Source organism: Symphalangus syndactylus, chromosome 12, assembly GCF_028878055.3.
Source record: "Symphalangus syndactylus isolate Jambi chromosome 12, NHGRI_mSymSyn1-v2.1_pri, whole genome shotgun sequence".
In the NCBI taxonomy this organism is placed as follows: Eukaryota; Metazoa; Chordata; class Mammalia; order Primates; family Hylobatidae; genus Symphalangus; species Symphalangus syndactylus.
In genome coordinates this window covers 84,737,165-84,760,024 of record NC_072441.2, presented here as the reverse complement: position 1 = coordinate 84,760,024, position 22,860 = coordinate 84,737,165, and the positions used below count along the sequence as shown (strand labels likewise).

General features: G+C 44.5%; 1 protein-coding gene across 2 annotated transcripts in view; it reads left to right on the top strand.

Moving 5' to 3' along the window:
• The window catches only part of CCT3 (chaperonin containing TCP1 subunit 3), a 27,923-nt gene extending 5,063 nt beyond the window's left edge, over positions 1–22,860 (top strand). For both annotated transcript variants that reach the window (XM_063626877.1, XM_063626878.1), the window contains 9 exons: positions 6,728–6,845; positions 10,822–11,008; positions 12,819–12,968; positions 14,279–14,411; positions 14,579–14,660; positions 19,633–19,813; positions 20,654–20,899; positions 21,160–21,291; positions 22,521–22,860. In XM_063626877.1, the coding sequence (XP_063482947.1) occupies positions 6,728–6,845; positions 10,822–11,008; positions 12,819–12,968; positions 14,279–14,411; positions 14,579–14,660; positions 19,633–19,813; positions 20,654–20,899; positions 21,160–21,291; positions 22,521–22,625 (1,334 nt within the window). In that variant the 3' untranslated portion in view covers positions 22,626–22,860. The remainder of the gene's footprint in view (positions 1–6,727; positions 6,846–10,821; positions 11,009–12,818; positions 12,969–14,278; positions 14,412–14,578; positions 14,661–19,632; positions 19,814–20,653; positions 20,900–21,159; positions 21,292–22,520) is intronic.

Genomic DNA, 22,860 nt, shown 5'->3' with positions numbered 1-22,860 from the left:
TTATTGGTTATTTTCTATGTATTCTCTCCAGTTGGGTATAAAACATTTATATGAATAGGGTGAGCTATGCAAATCTGGCTGATAAAGTAATAGTTAATTCTCTTTATTCACTGTAAGTTATAATATTTTTTTTTTTTTTTTTGAGACAGTCTCGCTCACTCTGTCACCAGGTTGGAGTGTGGTGGCGCGATCTTAGCTCACTGCAACCTCCGCCTCCCAGGTTCAAGCAATTCTCCTACCTCAGCCTCCCAAGTAGCTGGGACTATAGTCACGTGCCACCACGCCCAGCTAATTTTTGTATTTTTAGTAGAGACAGGGTTTCACCATGTTGGCCAGATGGTCTTGTTCTCTTAACCTTGTGATCCGCCCTCCTTGGCCTCCCAAAGCGCTGGGATTACAGGCGTGAGCCACCACGCCTATAAAGTCACCACAAACACTGAATTGGCAAATAATAAATCATTGCTTCTATAGGAAATACAGGGTTAGGTACCTATAAGCCTCTGGTCACACTTTCATCAACTGATAAATATATACCTTATTGTATGTGTTTGTCTTCAAGACACCCATTTAATATATATAGTTGATTTATTAGCATTGAACTCATAGCCCATAGCAATATAACTCATGCCTGGACAAAGCTCACCTAACGTATTTTCTCTGTAAGGCACATCACAGCCTTCTTGCACATAGAAGCATTAGATAGCACTTAAGCACTACACTTGTGAGCCATTATAAATACCGAAATCATCAAGAAAAATGTGAAAAACATAACCTTAAATATACTGCATAAAGGACACTTTTTTTACAGTGTGAGAGCTAAAGGCCTTGTTGGACCTCACCTAGGAATGTCATTGGGTGACTCAAATTTTTTGCCATTCTGTGATTTCCATGAATGACTATGAAAGTGTCATGAATATTTTTTTGGGGTTACAAATAATAAGAAATGAAATCTTTAGGATAATGACCCTGGGCTATGTAAGTTTAAAGACTAATCTTTCTACTTCCTATAGGATCATAAAGAATTATTTTTCAAATCTTGGCCTATTGCCTTTATTGTGTAAATGTCAAGATGATAGTAAAATTTTTATACTAGAAACACTGGTTTTAAAAAATCTGATTGCAACCAAGTGTGGTGGCTGACGCCTGTAATCCCAGCACTTTGGGAGGCCAAGGTGGGCAGATCACGAGGTCAGGAGTTTGAGACCAGCCTGGGCAACATGGAGAGACTGCATCACTATAAAAAAATGTAAAAATGAGCTGGATGTGGTGGCACACACCTGTAGTCCCAGCTATTGGGGAGGCTGAGGTCGGTGAGGCAGGAGGTTGAGGCTGCACTGAGCCGTGTTTGTGCCACTGTACTCCAACCTGGGCAACAAAGCAAGACCATGTCTCTTTTTTTTTTTTTTTTTTTTGAGATGGAGTCTCACTCTTGTTGCCCAGGCTGGAGTGCAATGGCACAATCTCAGCTCACCGCAACCTCCCCTCTTGGGTTCAAGCGATTCTACTGCCTTAGCCTTCCGAGTAGCTGGGGTTACAGGCATGGGCCACCATGCCTGGCTAATTTGTATTTTTAGTAGAGACAGGGTTTCTTCATGTTGGTCAGGCTGGTGTCGAATTCCCAACCTCAGGTGATCTGCTCACCTCTGCCTCCCAAACTGCTGGGATAATAGGTGTAAGCCACCATGCCTGGCCCAAGAGGGACTATTTTAAAATAAGGGATGCTAATTTTATTTATTTATTTATTTATTTATTTATTTATTTATTTTTTTGAGACAGAGTCTTGCTCTGTCGCCCAGGCTGCAGTGCATTGACGCAATCTCAGTTGACTGCAACCTCCGCCTCCCAGATTCAAGTGATTCTCCTGCCTCAGCTTCCCTAGTAGCTGGGATTACAGGCCTGCCCCACCACGCCTGACTAATTTTTGTATTTTTAGTAGAGACCAGGTTTCACCATGTTGGCCAGACTGATCTCGAACTCCTGAGCTCAGGTGATCTGCCAACCTCGGCCTCCCAAAGTGCTGGGATTACAGGTGTGCGTCACTGCGCCCAGCCAAGGGATGCTAATTTATAGTGTTGGCCCACATATCTAAAAATAAAGTTCTTAATGAAAATTATTATTATTTATTTTTCATAGAGATGGGGTCTCATGTTGCCCAGGCTTGCCTCAAACTCCTAGGCTCAAGCAATCTCCTGCCTCAGCCTCCCAGAGTGTTTTTCTTTTTGAGTTGGAGTCTTGCTCTGTCACCCAGGCTAGAGTGCAGTTGTGCAGTTTCAGCTCACTGCAGCCTCTGATCCCAGGTTCAAGCGATTCTCCTGCCTCAGCCTCCCGAGTAGATGGGATTACAGATGCCCACCACTGCGCCCGGCTAATTTTTATATTTTTAATAGTGATGGGGTTTCACCGTGTTGGCCAGGCTGGTCTTGAACTCCTGACCTCATGATCCACCTGCCTCAGCCTCCCAAAGTGCTGGGATTACAGGCTGTGAGCCACCGTGCCTGGCTAAGCCTAGCTAATTTTTCAAATTATATTTATTTATTTGTTTATCTTTGAGACAGAGTCGCCCAGGCTGGAGTGCAGTGGCACAGTCTTGGCTCACTGCAACCTCCACCCCTGGGGTTCAAGTGATTCTCCTGCCTCAGCCTTTCTGTTAGCTGGGATTACAGGTGCCCACCACCGTGCCTGGCTAATTTTTTTATTTTTAGTAGAGACGGGGTTTCACCATGTTGCCCAGGCTGGTCTCACCACACTTGGCCTTATTTATTTATTTTTATTTTTAAATTTTATTTATTTATTTTTGTGTGACAGAGTCTCACTCTGTAGCCCAAGCTAAAGTGCAGTGGCATCATCTTGGCTCACTGCAACCTCTGCTTCCTGGGCTCGTGATTCTCGTGCCTCAGCCTCCTGAGTAGCTGGGATTATAGGCGCATGCCACCAAGCCCAGCTAATTTTTGTATTTTTAGTAGAGGTGTGGTTTCACCATGTTGGCCAGGCTGGTGTCGAACTTTCAACCTCAGGTCATCCGCCCGCCCCGGCCTCCCAAAGTGCTGGGATTACAGGTGTGAGCCATAGTGCCCAGCCCTATTGTACTGCATTTTGAGAATGGTGAGTTGAATGAAAATATGCTCGAGAGTCACAGTCAACTAGTCCATCTTTAGATCCAGTTCTTTTGAGGATTCAGAACATAGCCAGTTACAGACTTTTAGGGAAAACCTGGAAGGATGAAAGAGGAGGGAGGAAAGATTTCATACACTTTTTTATTTTTTGTAGTAGAACATGAGCTTTACATATCAGACAAAATTTTCTAGCTGATAATTTCAGTTGAATCATCTAGAGATAGTGGGTAGAATAAGTATCCATGAGTCCAAGTATCTTAGATGTAGATGGATTTAAGAATGTGAAAAACAACACTTGACCAGCCTTAAAGAAATCTTCTGTTACAGTTCTAATAATTTCTTAATAGGGCATATCCTTTTCTAAGTTATCTTACTCAGGCTTTTGCTTTTTTTTTTTTTTTTTTGAGACGGAGTCTCATACCGTCGCCCAGGCTAGAGTGCAGTGGCGCAATCTCAGCTCACTGCAGTCTCTGCCTCCCGGGTTCCAGCAATTCTCCTGCCTCAAGCCTCCCAAGTAGCTGGGGTTACAGGCACCCGCCACCACGCCCAGCTAATTTTTGTATTTTTAGTAGAGACGGGGTTTCACCATGTTGATCAAGCTAGTCTCAAACTCCTGACTTCAGGTGACCCTCCCACCTCAGCCTCCCAAAGTGCTGGGATTACAGACGTGAGCCACCATGCCCAGCCACTCAGCCATCTTTTAAAATGCAATAATATGCTGCTTAATGATGGGGATACGGACCAGACACGGTGGCACACGTCTGTAATCCCAGTACTTTGGGAGGCCAAGGTGGGCGGATCACAAGGTCTGGAGTTCGAGACCATTCTGGCCAACATGGTGAAACCCCGTCTTTGCTAAAAATACAGAAAATGAGCTGGGCATGGTGGCACGTGCCTGTAGTCCCAGCTACTCGGGAGGCTGAGGCAGGAGCGTCACTTGAACCTGGGAGGCGGAGGTTGCAGTGAGCCCAGATTGCACCACTGCACTCCAGCCTGGCAACAAAGTGAGATTCCGTCTCAAAAAAAAAAAAAAAAAAAAGATGGGGATACGTTCTGAGACAAATGCATTATTAGGCAATCTCATTACTATGCAGACTTCATGGAGTGTACTTCACAAACCTGGGTGGTACGGCCTACTATATACTTAGGCTGTATGGTGTAGCCTATTGCTTCTAGGCCACAAAGCTGTATAACATGTTAGTGTACTGAATGCAGTTATAATACAGTGGTAAGTATTTGTATAATAAGCATAGCTAAACATAGAAAAGGTACAGTAAAAATATGATAATCTCATGCGACCACTGTCATATATGTGGTTCATTGTTGGCCGAAACGTTAAGTGGTACGTGACTGTATTTTTTGATTATTTTTCTTTCAGTATACATGATTGACACTTTGGAATTGAAACAAAATATATTGAATTCAAACACTGGAGCACATACTAATGAATAACATATTATGTACATTTTTAAAAGCTTATTTTACCTGCCAATAAGCAGGTAGTACAAGCAATTTGTGCAAAAGGCTTTTGACAAAAAGAATATTTACAATACTCTATACTTTTTCTAGAAACAAGCTTTTTTGTGTGTGTGTTTGTATCTATGTATGTGTTATTTTGTGTGTGTCTATTAGAAAGTAAAGACAAATTTTATTTATTTATTTATTTTGAGACAGAGTCTTACTCTATCACCCAGGCTGGGGTAACTGGGCACAGTCTCCACTCACTGCAACCTCTGCCTCCCAGGTTCAAGCAATTCTTATGCCTCAGCCTCCCACCTAGCTGGGATTACAGACACCCACCAACACACCTGGCTAATTTTTGTATTTTTGGTAGAGACAGTTTCACCATGTTGTCCAGGCTAGTCTCAAAACTCCTGGTCTCAAGCGATTTGCCTGCCTCGGCTTCCCAAAGTGCTGGGATTACAAGGTGTGAGCCACCGTTCCCAGCCAGAAAGTAAAGACAAATTTTAAAAGAAGGAGATGTTTTACCAATAATCCCTTATCCAGAGGGTAAATTGTATACATTTTCTTTTTCTGTTTTTTTTTTTTTTTGAGATGGAGTCTCACTCTGTGGCCTAGGCTGGAGTGCAATGGCACGATCTTGGCTCACCACAACCTCTGCCTCCCTGGTTCAAGCGATTCTCCTGCCTCAGCCTCCCGAGTAGCTAGGAATACAGGCGTGTGCCATCATGCCCGGCTAATTTTTGTATTTTTAGTAGAAACGGTTTCACCATGTTGGCCAGGCTGGTCATGAACTCCTGACCTCAAGTAATCCATCTGACTTGGCCTCCCAGAGTGCTAGGATTACAGACGTGAGCCATCGCGCCCAGCCTTAATTGTGCACATTTTCTAATTTTAATTTTTTATTTTTTTGAAACAGACTCTTGCTCTGTTGCCCAGGCTGGAGTGCAATAGTGTGATCATGGCTCACTGCAGCCTTGACCTTCTGGGCTCCATGAGTCCCCCAACCCAGCTTCCCAAGTAGCTATGGGCACATGCCACCATACCTGGATAATTTTTGAATTTTTTCATAGAGATAGGGTTTTGCTGTGTTTCTCAGGCTGGTCTAAAAATTCCAGAGCTCAGGTGATCTGCTCATCCTAGCCTCCCAAAGTGCTGGGATTACAGGTGTGAGCTACCGCATCCAGTCTTGAATATTCTTTCAGAGGTAAGGTTTTGTGTGTTTTGTTTTTAGTTCAAGCAGTTTGACTACATCCTAAGGTATAAAAGTACTAATAAACAAGTCAGTTTTTCTTTTGTGCATTTTTCTTTATTTTAGAGCCTTCAGGGAAATTTTTTTTTAGAAAGATCAAGAGAAGGCCAGACGTGGTAGCTCACGCCTTAATCCCAGCACTTTGGGGGGCCGAGGTGGACAGATCACCTGAGGTCACAAGTTCAAGACCAGCCTGGCCAACCAACATAGTAAAACCCGTCTCTACTAATAAAGTACAAAAGTTAGCTGGGTGTGGTGATGCATGCACGTAATCCCAGCTACTTGGGAGGCTGAGGTGGGAAAATCGCTTGAACCTGGGAGGCAGAGGTTGCAGTGAGCAGAGATTGTGCCACTGCACTCCAGCCTGGGCGACAGAGCGAGACGACTCCTCAAAGAAAAGCAAAAAGATCAAAAGAATAAGTAAGCCCTGGAATCAGTCTTTCATCATTTTATTTATTGAGACAGGGTCTCGTTCTGTCACCCAGATTGGAGTGCAGTGGTGCAGTCACGGCTCATTGCACCCTCAACCTCCTGGGCTCAAGTGATCCGCTTAACCTCAGCCTCCTGAGTAGCTGGGACTACAGGCTCGTACCACCACACTAAGCTAAATTTTAAAATTTTTTTGTAAAGACAGGGTCTCACTATGTTGCCCAGGCTGATCTTGAATTTCTGGGATTACAGGTATGAGCCACCATGCCTAGCCTGGGCAACAAGGATGTTTTCTGTATAAGTTGTCGTGTCTTATACAAAGTGTAAAATTTGGAATAGTATGAATGGCCAAATGTCATACCTTTTGGGAGAGTCTGATGTAGGAGAGTATTTTTTGGAAGAATAATGAAGTTACTTGCCTTGATATCCAGATACTTTTAAATATTACTATGGTGCTTGTTATCTTTTTCAGCGGGGGAAATGCTGTCTGTAGCTGAGCACTTCCTGGAGCAGCAGATGCACCCAACAGTGGTGATCAGTGCTTACCGCAAGGCATTGGATGATATGATCAGCACCCTAAAGAAAATAAGGTATCTTGGGGGCAAGAAATAGGTAGTATCAAATATGAGAGGCCTGGCCAGACGTGGTGGCTCATGCCTGTCATCCCAGCACTTTGGAAGGCCTAGGCGGGCGGCGGATCACGAGGTCAGGAGATGGAAACCATCCTGGCCAACATGGCAAAACCTCGTCTGTACTAAAAATACAAAAAATTAGTTGGGCGTGGTGGCGCATGCCTGTAGTCGCAGCTACTCGGGAGGCTGAGGCAGGAGAATCGCCTGAACCAGGGAGTCAGGTTACAGTGAGCTGAGATGGCCCTGCTATGCTCCAGCCTGGTGACAGAGCGAGACTCCATCTCAAAAAAAAAAATTAGCCAGGTATGATGGCGCACACCTGTAATGCCAGCTACTCAGGAGGATGAGGCAGGAAAATTGCTTGAAACCAGGAGGCAGAGGTTGCAGTGAGCCAAGATCTCTCCACTGCACTCCAACCTGCGCAACAAGAGCGAAACTCCATCTCAGAAGAAAAAAAAGAAAAGAGTATATTACCTCTAGCTTCAGGGAATTTTAGTTAAGGTCAAACATCGTGTAGAGTCATGTAGAGCAGTGTCTTGAATAAAAATTTTTGTTTAAAAAGTAAAACCTGGCAGGGTCCGGTGGCTCACGCCTGTAATCCCAGCACTTTGGCCCAGGTGGGCAGATCACGAGGTCAGGAGTTAGAGACCAGCCTGGCCAACATAGTGAAACCTCATCGTTACTAAAAGTAGAGAAAATTAGCTGGGCATAGTGGCAGGCGCCTGTAATCCTGCTACTCAGGAGGCTGAGGCAGGAGAATCACTTGGACCTGGGAGGCGGAGGTTTCAGTGAGCCGAGATTGCGCCACTGCACTCCAGCCCAGGTGACAGAGTGAGACTCTGTCTCAAAAAATAAAAAGTAAGACGTGGGCTGGACGCGGTGGCTCACACCTGTGATCCTAGCACTTTGGGAGGCCAAGGCGGGTGGATCACCTGAGGTCAGGAGTTCAAGACCAGCCTGGCCAAGATGGTGAAACCTCATTTCTACTAAAAATGCAAAAATTAGCCGGGTGTGGTTGCATGCGCCTGTAATCCCAGCTACTCGGGAGGCTGAAGCAGGAGAATCATTTGAACCCGGGAGGTTGTGGTGAGCCAAGATCGCACCATTACACTACAGCCTGGGCGAACAACAAAACTCCATCTCAAAAAAAATAAAAATAGGGCTGGGCACGGTGGCTCACGTCTGTAATCCTAGCACTTTGGGAGGCCGAGGCGGGCAGATCACGAGGTCAGGAGATCGAGACCATCCTGGCTAACATGGTGAAACCCCGTCTCTACTAAAAATAGAAAAAAACGAGCCAGGCATGGTGGCAGGTGCCTGTAGTCCCAGCTACTTGGGAGGCTGAGGCAGGAGAATGGCATGAACCCGGGAGGCAGAGCTTGCAGTGAGCTGAGATTGCACCACTGCACTCCAGGCTGGGCGACAGAGTGAGACTCCGTCTCAAAAATAAATAATAAAAATAAAAATGTATAATATATTCTTTTTTCCACACCTGACTGGAAATAGTTTGTTTTTTTTTTCTTTATTTAAATATTCTACTCATATGGTTTAGTCACTAGATGCATAAGTGTTTAGTAATTTGGTGAGGTTTATGTTATACTGCCTGCTCTTTTTTTTTTTCTTTTTTTTTTTTTCCTTGAGACGGAGTTTTTGCACTTGTTGCCCAGTCTGGAGTGCAATGGCGCGATCTCGGCTCACTGCAACCTCCACCTCCTGGGTTCAAGTGATTCTCCTGCCTCAGCCTCTCGAGTAGCTGGGATTACAGGCATGTGCATCCACATCCGGCTAATTTTGTATTTTTAGTAGAGACAGGGTTTCTCCATGTTGGTCAGGCTGGTCTTGAACTCCCAACCTCGGGTGATCCACCCATCTTGACACCTCCCAAAGTGCTGGGATTACAGGCGTGAGCCACCGCGCCCGGCCATATACTGCCTGCTCTTAAACAAGTTGTACATTAATATCTTTGTCTGGCACACTTAAGAATGAGGTGTTTGATCTAATTATTTTTATGCAGTAAGCTCTGTGAGAATGTAGAGGTACCCAAAGATTTTATTGTGTGGAGCTGCACGCTTAGAAAGCCTTTTTTTTGAGACGGAGTTTCACTCTTATTGCACAGGCTGGAATGCAATGGCTGGATCTCGGCTCACCGCAACATCTGCCCCCTGGCTTCAAGCAGTTTTCCTGCCTCAGCCTCCCGAGTAGCTGGGATTATAGGCATGTGCCACTATGCCTGGCTAATTTTGTATTTTTAGTAGAAACGGAGTTTTTCTCCATGTTGGTCAGGCTGGTCTCGAACTCCTGACCTCAGGTGATCCGCCTGTCTCGGCCTCCCGAGGTACTGGGATTACAGGCGTGAGCCACCGTGCCTGGCCCGAAAGATTTTTTTTTTTTTAATCAAGTAATAACTGCCTACCTAGAACACTTTAATCTTATTTTAAAAAAAATTTTTGGGTGGGGGGTTGGTCTTGCTCTGTTGCCCAGGCTGGAGTGCAGTGGCATGATCTCAGCTCACTGCAACCTCCGTCTTCTCAGTTCAAGCAATTCTCCTGTCTCAGCCTCCCAAGTAGCTGGGACTACAGGCGCATACCACCACACCTAGCTAATTTTGGTATTTTTAGTAGAGATGGGGTTTCACCATATTGGTGAGGCTGGTCTCAAACTCCTGACCTCAGGTGATCCACCTCGGCCTCCCAAAAAATTTATTTTTTAGAGATAAGGTCTCGCTTTGTTGCCTAAGCTGGAGTGCGGTGGTGCAGTCACAGCTTACTGCAGCTTCCAGCTCCTGGGCTCAAGCAATCCTGCCCCAGCTTCCCAAGTAGCTAGGACTATAGGTGTGTCCACCAAGCCCTGCTAACTTTTTTTATTTTTCATAGAGATGAGGTTTTTCTCTGTTGCCCAGGTTGGTTTTTAACTCTTGGCTTCCAGCTATCCTCAGTCTTCCAAAGTGTTGGGTTTACAGGCATGAAGCACGGCACCTAGCCCCCTTTATCTTAGATACTACTTTTGGAATCATTGCTTCTTCCCAAAAGTCCATAATTCAGCCATTTAATAATTGGTATATTATGTGCCTTTCACTGTTAAAAGAGGGATTTTGTTTATTTTGGGGTTTTTTTGAGACAGAATCTCACTCTGTCACCCAGGCGGTAAGGCAGTGACATGATCTCAGGTCACTGCAACCTCTACCTCTGGAGTAACTGGGACTACAGGCACATGCCACCACTCCTGGCTAATTTTTGTATTTTTAATAGAGATGGGGTTTCACCATATTGGCCAGGCTGGTCTCGAACTCCTGACCTCAAGTGATCTGCCCGCCTTGGCCTCCCAAAGTGCTGGGATTACAGGCGTGAGCCACCGTGCACAGCCGAAAAAGAGATTTTAGCATTATGTGAAAATATCTTGTGAGGAAAGACTGAAAGTAATATAAAAATGGTAAATACATAAAATGTGTTTACAGTAACATAAAAACACAAAGATGACCAGTTGGTGGTCATCTTTGACCACTGTGGTACACCATGAGTTAAAAATAAAATTTGCTGTTCAAAATGAATGATTTGATGAAACTCTTAAAGTTGGCTAGTTATGGGATAAAGTTTCATAGGAAAAAATGTGTCTTGACCTGTGTTGTAAAAGTTGAAAAGTTTACTTGGTTGAAGCAGAAGATAAGGAACAAATTATTTTACTATAATCTTTGTATGTAAGTGTAAAGTGTTGCTCAGGGAATTAAGGCACCTTCTACGGATGAGTTGTAATCTTGCTGAAAGGCAGAGGAATGGACAAAGTTTACCTCCTAATGTCCTTTTAGTTTCCTCCAAAGGAACAAGTCCCATTGTTCTGCCTCTTGGTCCATTATTATAGTCACTGAGGTATAGATAAGGCACATCTCTACATATCTAACATGCCTTCTTCACATATCATCTGGTTTTCTTTTCTCTAGTATCCCAGTCGACATCAATGACAGTGATATGATGCTGAACATCATCAACAGCTCCATTACTACCAAAGCCATCAGTCGGTGGTCATCTTTGGCTTGCAACATTGCCCTGGATGCTGTCAAGATGGTACAGTTTGAGGAGAATGGTCGGAAAGAGATTGACATAAAAAAATATGCAAGAGTGGAAAAGGTAAACTTTCGCAGTGTATACATTGGGTCAAATTACGTTAGCATGAGTCATCTCACTTGTGAGGAAATAGTTTGTTTTTCATGCTGTTGTTTTGTGTTTGAGACAGAGTCTCTCCCTGTTGCCCAGGCTGGAGTACAGTGGCACAGTCACAGCCTACTGCAGCCTCAAACTCCTGGCCTCAAGCAAATCCTCTGATTTGCTAGGACTACAGGCACATGCCACTGTGCCCAGCGAATTTTTTTTTCTTTTTGTGGAAATGAGGGTCTTATGTTGCCCAGGCTGGTCTTGAACTCCTGGCCTCAAGTGATCTTCCCACCTCAGGCTCTCAAAGTGCTGGGATTACAGGCATAAGCCATCACACCCTACTTGAATGAAGTAGTTTTAAATCAGAGCAAGGTATGTTTTTTTGTTTGTCTTTTTGAGATGGAGTCTTGCTCTGTTGCCCAGAGGCTAGAGTACAGTAGTGCAATCTCGGCTCACTATAGCCTCCACCTCCCAGGTTCAAGTGATTCTCCTGCCTCAGCCTTTAAAATAGCTGGGATTACAGATGCCCGCCACCACGCCCGGCTAGTTTCTTTTTGTATTTTAAGTAGAGACGGGGTTTCACCATGTTAGCCAGGATGGTCTCGAACTCCTGACCTCAGTGATCTGCCCACCTTTGCCTCACAAAGTGCTGGGATTACAGGGTGAGCCACTGCACCTGGCCAAAGTAAGGTATCTTTAGTTAGAACTGGGAAGAACTATACTTGCTGCCTGGAAACAAAAACCTAAAGAGGCTACCAAGTAGGGATTTCTTCAAATAATTTTGTTGTTACCTTCACTGCTATCCCTACACAAGGTTTATAAGGACAAGGGACAGGCTTATTGGTGTCTCCATGTTTGTGTATTTGCATACATCAGTCATTTGGTCAGGATATAAGCTTAACAAGGGCTCTATTACATAGTGCTATTATAACAGTAAGCCCCAGAAAGCTTTCTCTGCTCTCTACTAAATTTCATTAAGATCAAAAAGTTTAGTAGTATAGCTTGTGGCCAGTAGGTGGAGCCCCAAGCCTAAAATCTCTGGCAATATATTTATTTTTTTAATTGGAGAGACCTAAGCCCTTATTTATTTAAATAGCAATTGAGTCTCAATGTGTTGCCCAGGCTGGTCTCGAACTCCCAGCCTCGAGGGATCCTCCTGCCTGAGCCTCTTGAGTAGCTGGGATTTTAGGTGTGAGCCACTGTTCCTGGCTCATAAGCCCCTCTAAGTCTTTTTGTCAAGTCATTGAATTTCTGTGGGTCTCAGCTGACCTTCAAGTTGAGTGTCATGGTCTAAAATTGGTGTATTTCCTAGTGGGAAAAAAATGTAATTCCAATCATATTTTTGAGCTTCATCAAAGAAAGGTACTTTAGAAACCTGAAACACTGGGCCAGGCGCGGTGGCTCACGCCTGTAATCCCAGCACTTTGGGAGGCCGAGGCGGGCGGATCACGAGGTCAGGAGATCGAACCCATCCTGGCTAACATGGTGAAACCCCATCTCTACTAAAAATACAAAAAAAAAATTAGCCGGGCGTAGTGTGGGCACCTGGAGTCCCAGCTACTCGGGAGGCTGTGGCAGGAGAATGGCGTGAACCTGGGAGGCGGAGCTTGCAGTGAGCCGAGATTGCACCACTGCACTCCAACCTGGGCGACAGAGCGAGACTGTATCTCAAAAAAAAAAAAAAAAAACCTGAAATACTGGCTGTTTGGGAAAGATGAACATCTGGGAAGGAAATTAAGAAATTGTCTCTTGATTGTGGATTAAAGTGCAGTTGTCTTTTGTTCAGATACCTGGAGGCATCATTGAAGACTCCTGTGTCTTGCGTGGAGTCATGATTAACAAGGATGTGACCCATCCACGCATGCGGCGCTATATCAAGAACCCTCGCATTGTGCTGCTGGATTCTTCTCTGGAATATAAGAAAGGAGAAAGCCAGGTAAGGTTCTTGGCCTTGTTCCTTAAAGTAGATGCAAGAATCTGACTACAAATATGAACAACAGAAATAAAAGGTATGTTTATTGCATGCCTTCTGGGTGCATAGTGTACACTGACTCTTAGAACAATCCTTTAGAATAGTTGGTATTTATTTCATTTTACAGATGAGGGATCTGAAGCTCAAACAAGTAGGTTAATTGCTTGAGGAATACAGCTAGTATTGGCCAAAATCAAGATTTGAACCTGGTCGTGTTTGGCTTGTTTTATACGATCATGCTGCCTTTCCTAATGCACCAGGGGAACATAAGGTAGGAGTCAATTCAGCTTTGAAGTACTAAAGGAGAATTTCAGCTCAATGCAGTGGCTCACACCGATAATTCTAGCACTTTGGGAGGCTAAGGCAGGTGGATGGCTTGAGCCCAGGAGTTCAAGACGAACCTAGGCAACATGGCGAATACCGTCTTTTATTAAAAAAAATTAACTGGGCATGGTGGCATGTGCTTGTAGTCCCCACTACTTGGGAGGCTGAGGCGAGAGGATTGCTTGAACCCAGAAGATCAAGGGTGCAGGGAGCTGTGATCACGCCACTGAACTCTAGCCTGAGCAACAGGCTTGAGTTGTCTCAAAAAAAAAAATAAATAAATTCTAGATGGCAGGAGGCTCACAAGGCTCCATCACATTTGGAAAGAATAAGAATCAATTAGTGGGAAGAATTAAGACCCAGAATTTTCATGCACACTGCCAGGACAGATGTAGGATTGGACTGAGTGGCCAGAGACCTTAGAAAGGCCAAACTCAACACTAATTGCTGTGTGACTTTCAGTTCTGGTTGTTTTATAATGATATAACTAGAGCTGGCCGGGTGTGGTGGCTCACGCCTGTAATCCCAGCGCTTTGGGAGGCCGAGGCAGGCGGATCACGAGGTCAGAAGATCGAGACCATCCTGGCTAACATGGTAAAACCCCGTCTCTACTAAAAATACAAAAAAAAATTAGCCGGGGGTGGTGGCAGGTGCCTGTAGTCCCAGCTACTTGGGAGGCTGAGGCAGGAGAATCGCTTGAACCCGGGAGGCGGAGCTTGCAGTGAGCCAAGATCGCGCCATTGCACTCCAGCCTGGGCGACAGAGCGAGATTCCATCTCAAAAAAAAGCAAAACTAGAGCTAAATTCGCTTACAGAGGTGTTGAGGTCATGGCTTTAACGTAATTCTGACTGAGATACGTGGGAGAGGTGGGTGGAGGGAATATAGTATGACCCTTAGAGCTTCACCAGTCCAGGGATTTTAAAATCAGTGTTTTTTCTTGACCACACAGACTGACATTGAGATTACACGAGAGGAGGACTTCACCCGAATTCTCCAAATGGAAGAAGAGTACATCCAGCAGCTCTGTGAGGACATTATCCAACTGAAGCCCGATGTGGTCATCACTGAAAAGGGCATCTCAGGTGGGACTTTGTTAATTTTTCCAGCCTACCTTTGAGGTAGACGAGGGCGGGTGATTTGTTTTCTCCCCTCATGTTTGGCAGGGGCGTAATAGTGTCATGGTTAAGAGTACTTTGATTATAAAACCAGTTCAGAACCCAGCTTGACATCTCTGCTCTTGGATTTGTAGATTTAGCTCAGCACTACCTCATGCGGGCCAATATCACAGCCATCCGCAGAGTCCGGAAGACAGACAATAATCGCATCGCTAGGTGAGTAGGCCAGGTAAAAACAAGACTTTTCTTCCCGTGTGTTTCTTTTTTGTAGTTGCATAACATAGTCATCATTACCTGAAAAGGTTTAATAAAGGATATAGTAACAGGTGGAAATAACCTTGGCTTAGCTGCCTGCCCTCTTCAGAAGTCCTCTAGTCCAACAGTTATTTACTGCGTGAGTCTCATCTGTACTGCCCCTAACCATTAGTGAGCAGCTTGTGCTTAGACATCTGTAATTGCTACTTTGGTGGGTGTCCGCTACATTTCTAAATAACTGCCTATCAAAGAGGTTTTCTTTAATGTCATTATGATGATTTTTGAATGAACATTTCCAGAGTAGCCTGTTTTAAGTGGCCTGGATTATAGCAGAACCATCAGTTTCCTCAGCTACATCCTTAGCTGCTATTTATGCAACTCTAGATTGCATTCACTACTTCTGCACTGATGTCTGTGCTCATAGACCATTCTTTTTAATAGACAAAGTCTTGCTGTGTTACCTAGGCCTGTCTCAAACTCCTGGGCTCAAGCAGTCATCCTGTTCTCAGGCTTCCCAGTACCTGAAACTATTGGCATGCACCGCCATGCCCAGCAAAGTTCATTCATTTTTAATTTATTAAAAAGCTGACAAATCTACCCCAACATAATATATCACAGATCCAAATCATATTTTATACTTTTATACCCCAAAGGGTATTAACATGCATACGCATAGTTGACTTCACATGGCCATGAGTTGGAGGGAGTGACAAGCAATTAGTCCTACATTCATTAAACTTGGGTCAGACATATGTAGTCATCCCTTGATATCCACGGGGCATTGGTTCTAGGATCCCTCCTTGAATACTAAAGTTTGTGGATGCTTAACCCTTATATAAAATGGTATGGTATTTGTGTATAACCTATACACATCCTTCTATACACTTTAAATCACCTTTAGATTGCTTATAATGCCTAATACAGCGTAAATGCTATATAAATAGTTGCTATACTGTATTGTCTTTAAAATTTATATTATTTTTTGCTGTTGTATTATTTTCCATCCCCCTGCCCCACCCCACCGCCGCCATATTATCGATGCATGGTTGGTAGAATCTGCATGCGGGACCTGCGGATATAGAGGGCCAACTCTACTTACATGCTTATTCGCCTTCCTCCTTGCTTGACCTTTGCATCTTTGGTACAGTCTTATTATTGGCCTGGAGACTCAACTGGGCAGTACAGGATGGGTTATATCTAGAAATTACCATTATATAGTATAGACATGTTAATTTTTTTCTTTTGTCTTTCTTTTTTGCAGGTTCTAGTTCTCTAGTTGAAATATGTACATGTTAGATATGCATGAAAACTAATTTGTCCAGATTTTAGTAACCACAAAGTATATTTTGAATTCAACTATATCTGGTTATAATAGTGATGACTAGTTGCCTTAGGTGTACAGTTGACCCTTGAACAACTTGGGGGTTAGGGGAATCAGTCCCCAAGGAGTTGAAAATCCATGTATAATTTTTTGACTCCCCCACTCCTAATAGCTGACTGTTGACCCAAACCCTTACCAATAACACAATTAACTATCACATATTTTGTATATCATATGTGTTATATAGTGTATTCCCTGAAATAAAGTAAGCTAGAGAAAATGTTATTAAGAAAATCATAAGGCAGGGCACGGTGGCTCATGCCTGTAATCCCACCACTTTGGGAGGCCAAGGCAGATGGATCACCTGAGGTGAGCAGTTCAAGACCAGCCTGGCCAACATGGTGAAACCCCGTCTCTAATAATAATACAAAAATTAGCTGGGTGTGGTGGTGCATGCCTGTAATCCCAGCTATTCGGGAGGCTGAGGCAGGAGAATTGCTTGAACCAAGGAGGCGGAGGTTGCAGTAAGCCAAGATGGTGCCATTGCACTCCAACCTGGGCAACAAGAGTGAAACTCCATCTCCAAAACAAGAAAATCACAAGGAAGAGATAACACATTTACTATGCCTTAAGTGGAAGTAGATCATCGTAAAGGTCATCATCATCATCTTCATGTTGAATAGGCTGTGGAGGAAGAACAGGGGCTGGTCTTTCTGTCTTGGGTGTCAGAGGCAGAAGAATGGTAGAAGGGGAGGCAGGATGGGCAGGAGGCACGCTCGGTGTAACTCAGTGGAAATGCATCGTAATTTGTCTGACTTTTGCTTTTTTGTTTCTCTAAAAATATTTCTGTATAGTACCAGTCCCTCTTCCACTGCTTCAGTTTCATTGCCTCTATCATAGAAGGGTCCATATCATAAAAGAAGTCAAAAGCAGTGTTGAATAATCAGAAGCCTTCTGCCAGATTGTCTAATGTCAGTTTGTTTTCTGGCACTGCTGCTTCTACATCATCTTCCTCATCATCTGGCACTGGTTTGGAAGCAGTCGTCTCCATCAAGTCATCTTCTGTTTGTTTTTTTTTGTGGGTTTTTTTTTTTTTTTTGAGATGGAGTTTCGCTCTTGTCGCCCACGCTAGAGTGCAGTGGCACGATCTCGGCTCACCACAACCTCCGCCTCCCGGGTTCAAACGATTCTTCTGCCTCAGCCTCCTGAGTAGCTGGGATTACAGGCATGAGCCACCAAACCCAGCTAATTTTGTATTTTTAGTAGAGACGAGGCTTCTCTGTTTGTCAGGCTGGTCTTGAACTCCCAACCTCAGGTGATCGCCCGCCTCAGCCTCCCAAAGTGCTGGGATTACAGGCATGAGCCACCACACCTGGCCTGTCATCTTCTGTTAATTCCTCTGGTGTAATGTCTGTTAGGTCTTGAGTTTCTCCAAGATTCATATCTTGAAACCCTTCACCACCACCACGCCAATTTTTTAGCCACATCCACAGTCTCTTTCATGATTTCCTTGATTCGTGATTTCCTTGATTGGCTCTGTCATAAATCCTACAAAGTCACATACATCTGGACACAGTTTGCTTCTGCAGAAATCTATTGTTTTGGGCTTGATGGCTGATGGCTTTCACAAGGCTATAACAACTGTGGCATCTTCAGCAATGTAATCCTTTCATATTTTCATCATGTTCTCTTTGTTGGGGTTCTCTTTCATAATGTTGACTTTTTTTTTTTTTTGGAAACAGAGTCTCGCTCTGTCGCCAGGCTGGAGTGCAGTGGTGTGATCTTGGCTAACTGCACCCTCTGCCTCCTGGTTCAAGCGATTCTGCCTCAGCCTCCCGAGCAGCTGGGACTACAGGTGCGCACCACTATGCCCAGCTAATTTTTGTATTTTTAGTAAAGACGGGTTTTCACCATGTTGGCCAAGATGGTCTCGATCTCTTGACCTCATGATCCGCCCGCCTCGGCCTCCCAAAGTGCTGGGGTTACAGGCATGAGCCACCATGCCCAGCCGACGGTTCTTTACATGAAGTACCATGTGTAATAAGCCTTACAGGTCCTTCTCTGACTGTGTGGTCTAGAGTATTTGAATGTCTTCAGTGTTGAACTCATGGGGCTCTGGGTAGCCAGGGGCATTGTCCAATATCAGAAGCACTTTAAAAGGCAGTCCCTTTCTGGAAAAGTACTTCCTGACTTCAAGGACAAAGCATCGATGGAAGTAATCCAGAAAAAGTGTTCTTGTTTTCCAGGCCTGGTTGTACAACCACAAGACATAAACTTGACTGCCCAAGGGACAGGCTAACTCCTTTGCACAAAATCCTGGTGCTGCCTTCTCTTTCTTACTAATAAATGTCATTTGTGGCATAATCTTCCTGATTAGGTCGCTTTCATATACATTAAAATTGTATTTAGGCAGATACCATTTCTCCTCAATGATTTCTCTCTCTCTCTCTCTCTCTCTCTCTCTTTTTTTTTTTTTTTTTTTTTTTTGCGCGACAGAGTCTCACTCTTTCACCCAGGCTGGAGGGCAGTGGTGCAGTCTCAGCTCACCACAGCCTCTCCTTCCTAGGTTCAAGCGATTCTCCTGCCTCAGTCTCCCAAGTAGCTGGGAGTACAGGCATGTGCCACGACACCTGGCTAATTTTTTCTTGTATTTTTAGTAGAGACAGGGTTTCACCAGGCTGGTCTCAAACTCCTGACCTCAAGTCATCCACCCATCTCGGCCTTCCAAAGTGTTAGGATTACAGGTGTAAGCCACCAAGCCCAGCCCTCAATCATTTTCTTAATGGTATCTAGGAACATGTCTGCAGTTTCTTGGTCAGCAGAAGCTGTTTCCTGCTATCTTGACATTTTAAAAGCCAAACAAACCTCTTTCTAAAATTATCAAACCATCCTTTGCTGGCATTAAATTCTCCAGCTTTAGATCTTTCACCTTCCTTTTCTGATGAGGTATCATAATGATTTCACATTTTCTCAAATCATATTAGTGTATATAGATAGGCTGTTCTTACCTACATAAAACCTGCATTTTCAATGTGAGATTAATAGGTATATTTCTCAAAAAAAAAAAAACAGGGTTTTCACAGCTGCTGGCGTAACTGCAATGCTGCTGTAACTGCAATGACAGCTTCAGTTTTTTGTTGTTGTTTTGGGGTTTTTTTTTTTTTTTTTTTTTTTTCAGATAGGGTCCCACTCTGTTATCTAGGCTGGAGTGCAGTGGCATGGTCACAGCTCACTGCATCCTTGATATCATGGTTTCAAGGGATCCCTCACCTCACCCTCCTGAGTAGTTGGAGCTACAGGTATACATCACTATGCCCAGCTAGTTTTATATTTTTTTGTAGAGACAGAGTCTTATTACGTTGCCCGGGCTGGTCTCAAACTTCTGGGCTCAAGCAATCCTCCTGCCTGGCCTCCCAAAGTACTGGGATTACAAGTATGAGCTGCTGTGCCTGGCACCCTGAAAATCTTTTTCACCGGACAGGCAAGACCTCTTAAGTGTTGTTTCCAACAATCCACTTGTGCCCGTATCCCTAGCTACAGATCCTAGAGACTAGGGAAATGGGTAAAAGTATCTGAAATCATCTGATTCTCCCCACCTCTTCCATCCAATAGAGCCTGTGGGGCCCGGATAGTCAGCCGACCAGAGGAACTGAGAGAAGATGATGTTGGAACAGGAGCAGGCCTGTTAGAAATCAAGAAAATTGGAGATGAATACTTTACTTTCATCACTGACTGCAAAGATCCCAAGGCCTGCACCATTCTCCTCCGGGGGGCTAGCAAAGAGATTCTCTCGGTGAGTCAGCCTTGGATGTATGACCAGATGAAGTAGATCACTGACTTCTTGAGAGTTTCCCAAAGGGCCTAAAATAATTCTGTGGTCCATTTATAGCTATTTAATTTGGACCTATAGCCACAAATTCCTTTTCTGCTTCCTTTTTTTAATTAAATAATTTAAAATTTTTAAAATTGTAATAAGCATAAAATTTACCATCTTAATCATTTTAATTGTACAGTTCAGTAATGTTAAGTATATTCATGTTCTTGTGCAAGAGATCTCCAGAACTTTTTCATCTTGCAAAACTGAGACTGTACCCATCAAACAAGATATCTCATTTCCTCCTCCCTAGCAACAACTGTTTTCTTATTTTTTACATTGAAGTTATAAATATTACTTTTTTTCCTCATTGAGGCTAAGTAACTTTCCCAAAGGCACATAGCTAGTAAGTAGGAGAGTGTACAACACCATGCAACCTCCTAAAAGATACAACTAGGAAGGGATGGAATAGGTTATGGCTCTTATCTAGCAAGATACATGCTGTTTGTTTCCAGATAACTAGCAAGGGATGAAATAGGTTATTGCTCTAATCTAGCATAATGGACAAAGACCTAACTTTATGGTTGGGTGACACCCCCAAACCCTTTGCAGATACCACTCCCCGCCACCCTATATTACAGTCGTGAGTTATATATTCTCAGGTAAATAATCTGCTCTGCCCAGTAGGGGTTCCAAGCACCTTTCCTAGTTGCCCTCCTTGGTGGTTTACTAACTTTGGCAGTTAGGAAGTCCTTTTGGTGCCTCTGATTTTATGAGTCATCAAGCATTGGTTTCATACTGTCTGTTTGCTTCTCCAAGGAAGTAGAACGCAACCTCCAGGATGCCATGCAAGTGTGTCGCAATGTTCTCCTGGACCCTCAGCTGGTGCCAGGGGGTGGGGCCTCCGAGATGGCTGTGGCCCATGCCTTGACAGAAAAATCCAAGGCCATGACTGGTGTGGAACAATGGCCATACAGGGCTGTTGCCCAGGCCCTAGAGGTCATCCCTCGTACCCTGATCCAGAACTGTGGGGCCAGCACCATCCGTCTACTTACCTCCCTTCGGGTGAGTTCCTCTCCAAGCTTTTCTCTTGATGGAGTAGGGAAAGCTGTGTTTGCCCTGAGGGGAAGGTTCATATCTGGCTATCCAAATTCTGTTTATAGTTTATTCCTTGAAATCTTTCTCTCCTTTTAGTCTTTGACTTGTTTGCTGTCATTGCCATTTTTCCCTATCCCTTCCATACTGGTCCATTATTTTTTACTTCATTTTTTACCTGATGTTTCCTATTAACTTATTTTCCCCTTTACTTCTTGCTTCACTTGCAGGCCAAGCACACCCAGGAGAACTGTGAGACCTGGGGTGTAAATGGTGAGACGGGTACTTTGGTGGACATGAAGGAACTGGGCATATGGGAGCCATTAGCTGTGAAGCTGCAGACTTATAAGACAGCAGTGGAGGTAAGGCACCCTAAGATATGTACATGCTGTTTAAATTATTTATTTTTGAGATGCAGTCTCACTCTGTTGCCCAGGCTGGAGTGCAGCGGTGTGATCTCGGCTCACTGCAATCTCCACCTCCCGGGTTCAAGCAATTCTTGTGCCTCAACCTCCCAAGTAGCTGGGCTACAGGCATGCACCACCACTCCCAGCTAATTTTTGTATTTTTTAGTAGAGATTAGGGTTTCACTATGTTGTCCAGGCTGGTCTCGAACTCCTGACCTCAGATGATCTGCCCGCCTTGGCCTCCCAAAGTGCTGGGGTTACAGGCATGAGCCACCATGCCCAGCCTGGTCTAGTCTTGAAGGGAGGGGTAAAGAAGGCAGAATATTCCTCTAAGGTATTCCAAGGCATTCTATCTCCCTAATTATCTTTAACTCATACTAAAAGCAAGATAATATAGCACAATCTGTATCACTTGCTTAGGGAGAACTGCATTTATTTATTTATTTATTTTGAAACAGAGTATTGCTCTGTTGCCCAGGCTGGAGTGCAGTGGCACGGTCTTGGCTCACTGCAGCCTCCACCTCCCGGGTTCAAGCGATTCTCCTGCCTCAGCCTCCCAAGTAGCTGGGATTACAGGTGCCTGCCACCACGCCCGGCTAATTTTTTCTATTTTTAGTAGAGACGGGGTTTTACCATGTTGGCCAGGCTGGTCTCGAACTCCTGACCTCGTGATCCGCCTGCCTTGGCCCTCCAAAGTGCTGGGATTACAGGTATGAGCCACCACACCTGGCTGAGAACTGCATTTTACATTCAGGACTGAAAAGGCCGGGCATGGTGGGTCACGCCTGTAATCCCAGCACTTTGGGAGGCTGAGGCAGGTGGATCACGTGAGGTCAGGAGTTCAAGACCAGCCTGACCAACATGGGGAAACCCCATCTCTACTAAAAATACAAAATTAGCCGGGCATGGTGGTGCAGGCCTGTAATGCCAGCTACTTGGGAGGCTGAGGTAGTAGAATCGCTTGAACCCGGGAGGCGGAGTTTGCAGTGAACCGAGATCATGCCACTGCACTCTAGCCTGGGTGATAAGAGGGAACCTGTGTCTCAAAAAAAATAAAAGACTGAAAAGGTAGATTTCAGACAAAATGGCAGTTCCGTAGTAGGATCTAGGTGATAGATCTAAAGGAAAGAAAAGTGTCCTTTCCTTCTCTGCTGACCTCTTTGCATCTGTGGTTTTTCTTCTAGACGGCAGTTCTGCTACTGCGAATTGATGACATTGTCTCAGGCCACAAAAAGAAAGGTGATGACCAGAGCCGGCAAGGCGGGGCTCCTGATGCTGGCCAGGAGTGAGTGCTAGGCAAAGCTGCTTCAATGCACAGAACCAACAGAGTCTCCCCTTTTCCTGAGCCAGAGTGCCAGGAACACTGTGGACGTCTTTGTTCAGAAGGGATCAAGTTGGGGGGCAGCCCCCAGTCCCTTTCTGTCCCAGCTCAGTTTTCCAAAAGACACTGACATGTAACTCTTCTCTATTGTAAGGTTGCCATTTAGTTTGCTTCCGATGATTAAATCTAAGTCATTTGAGAAA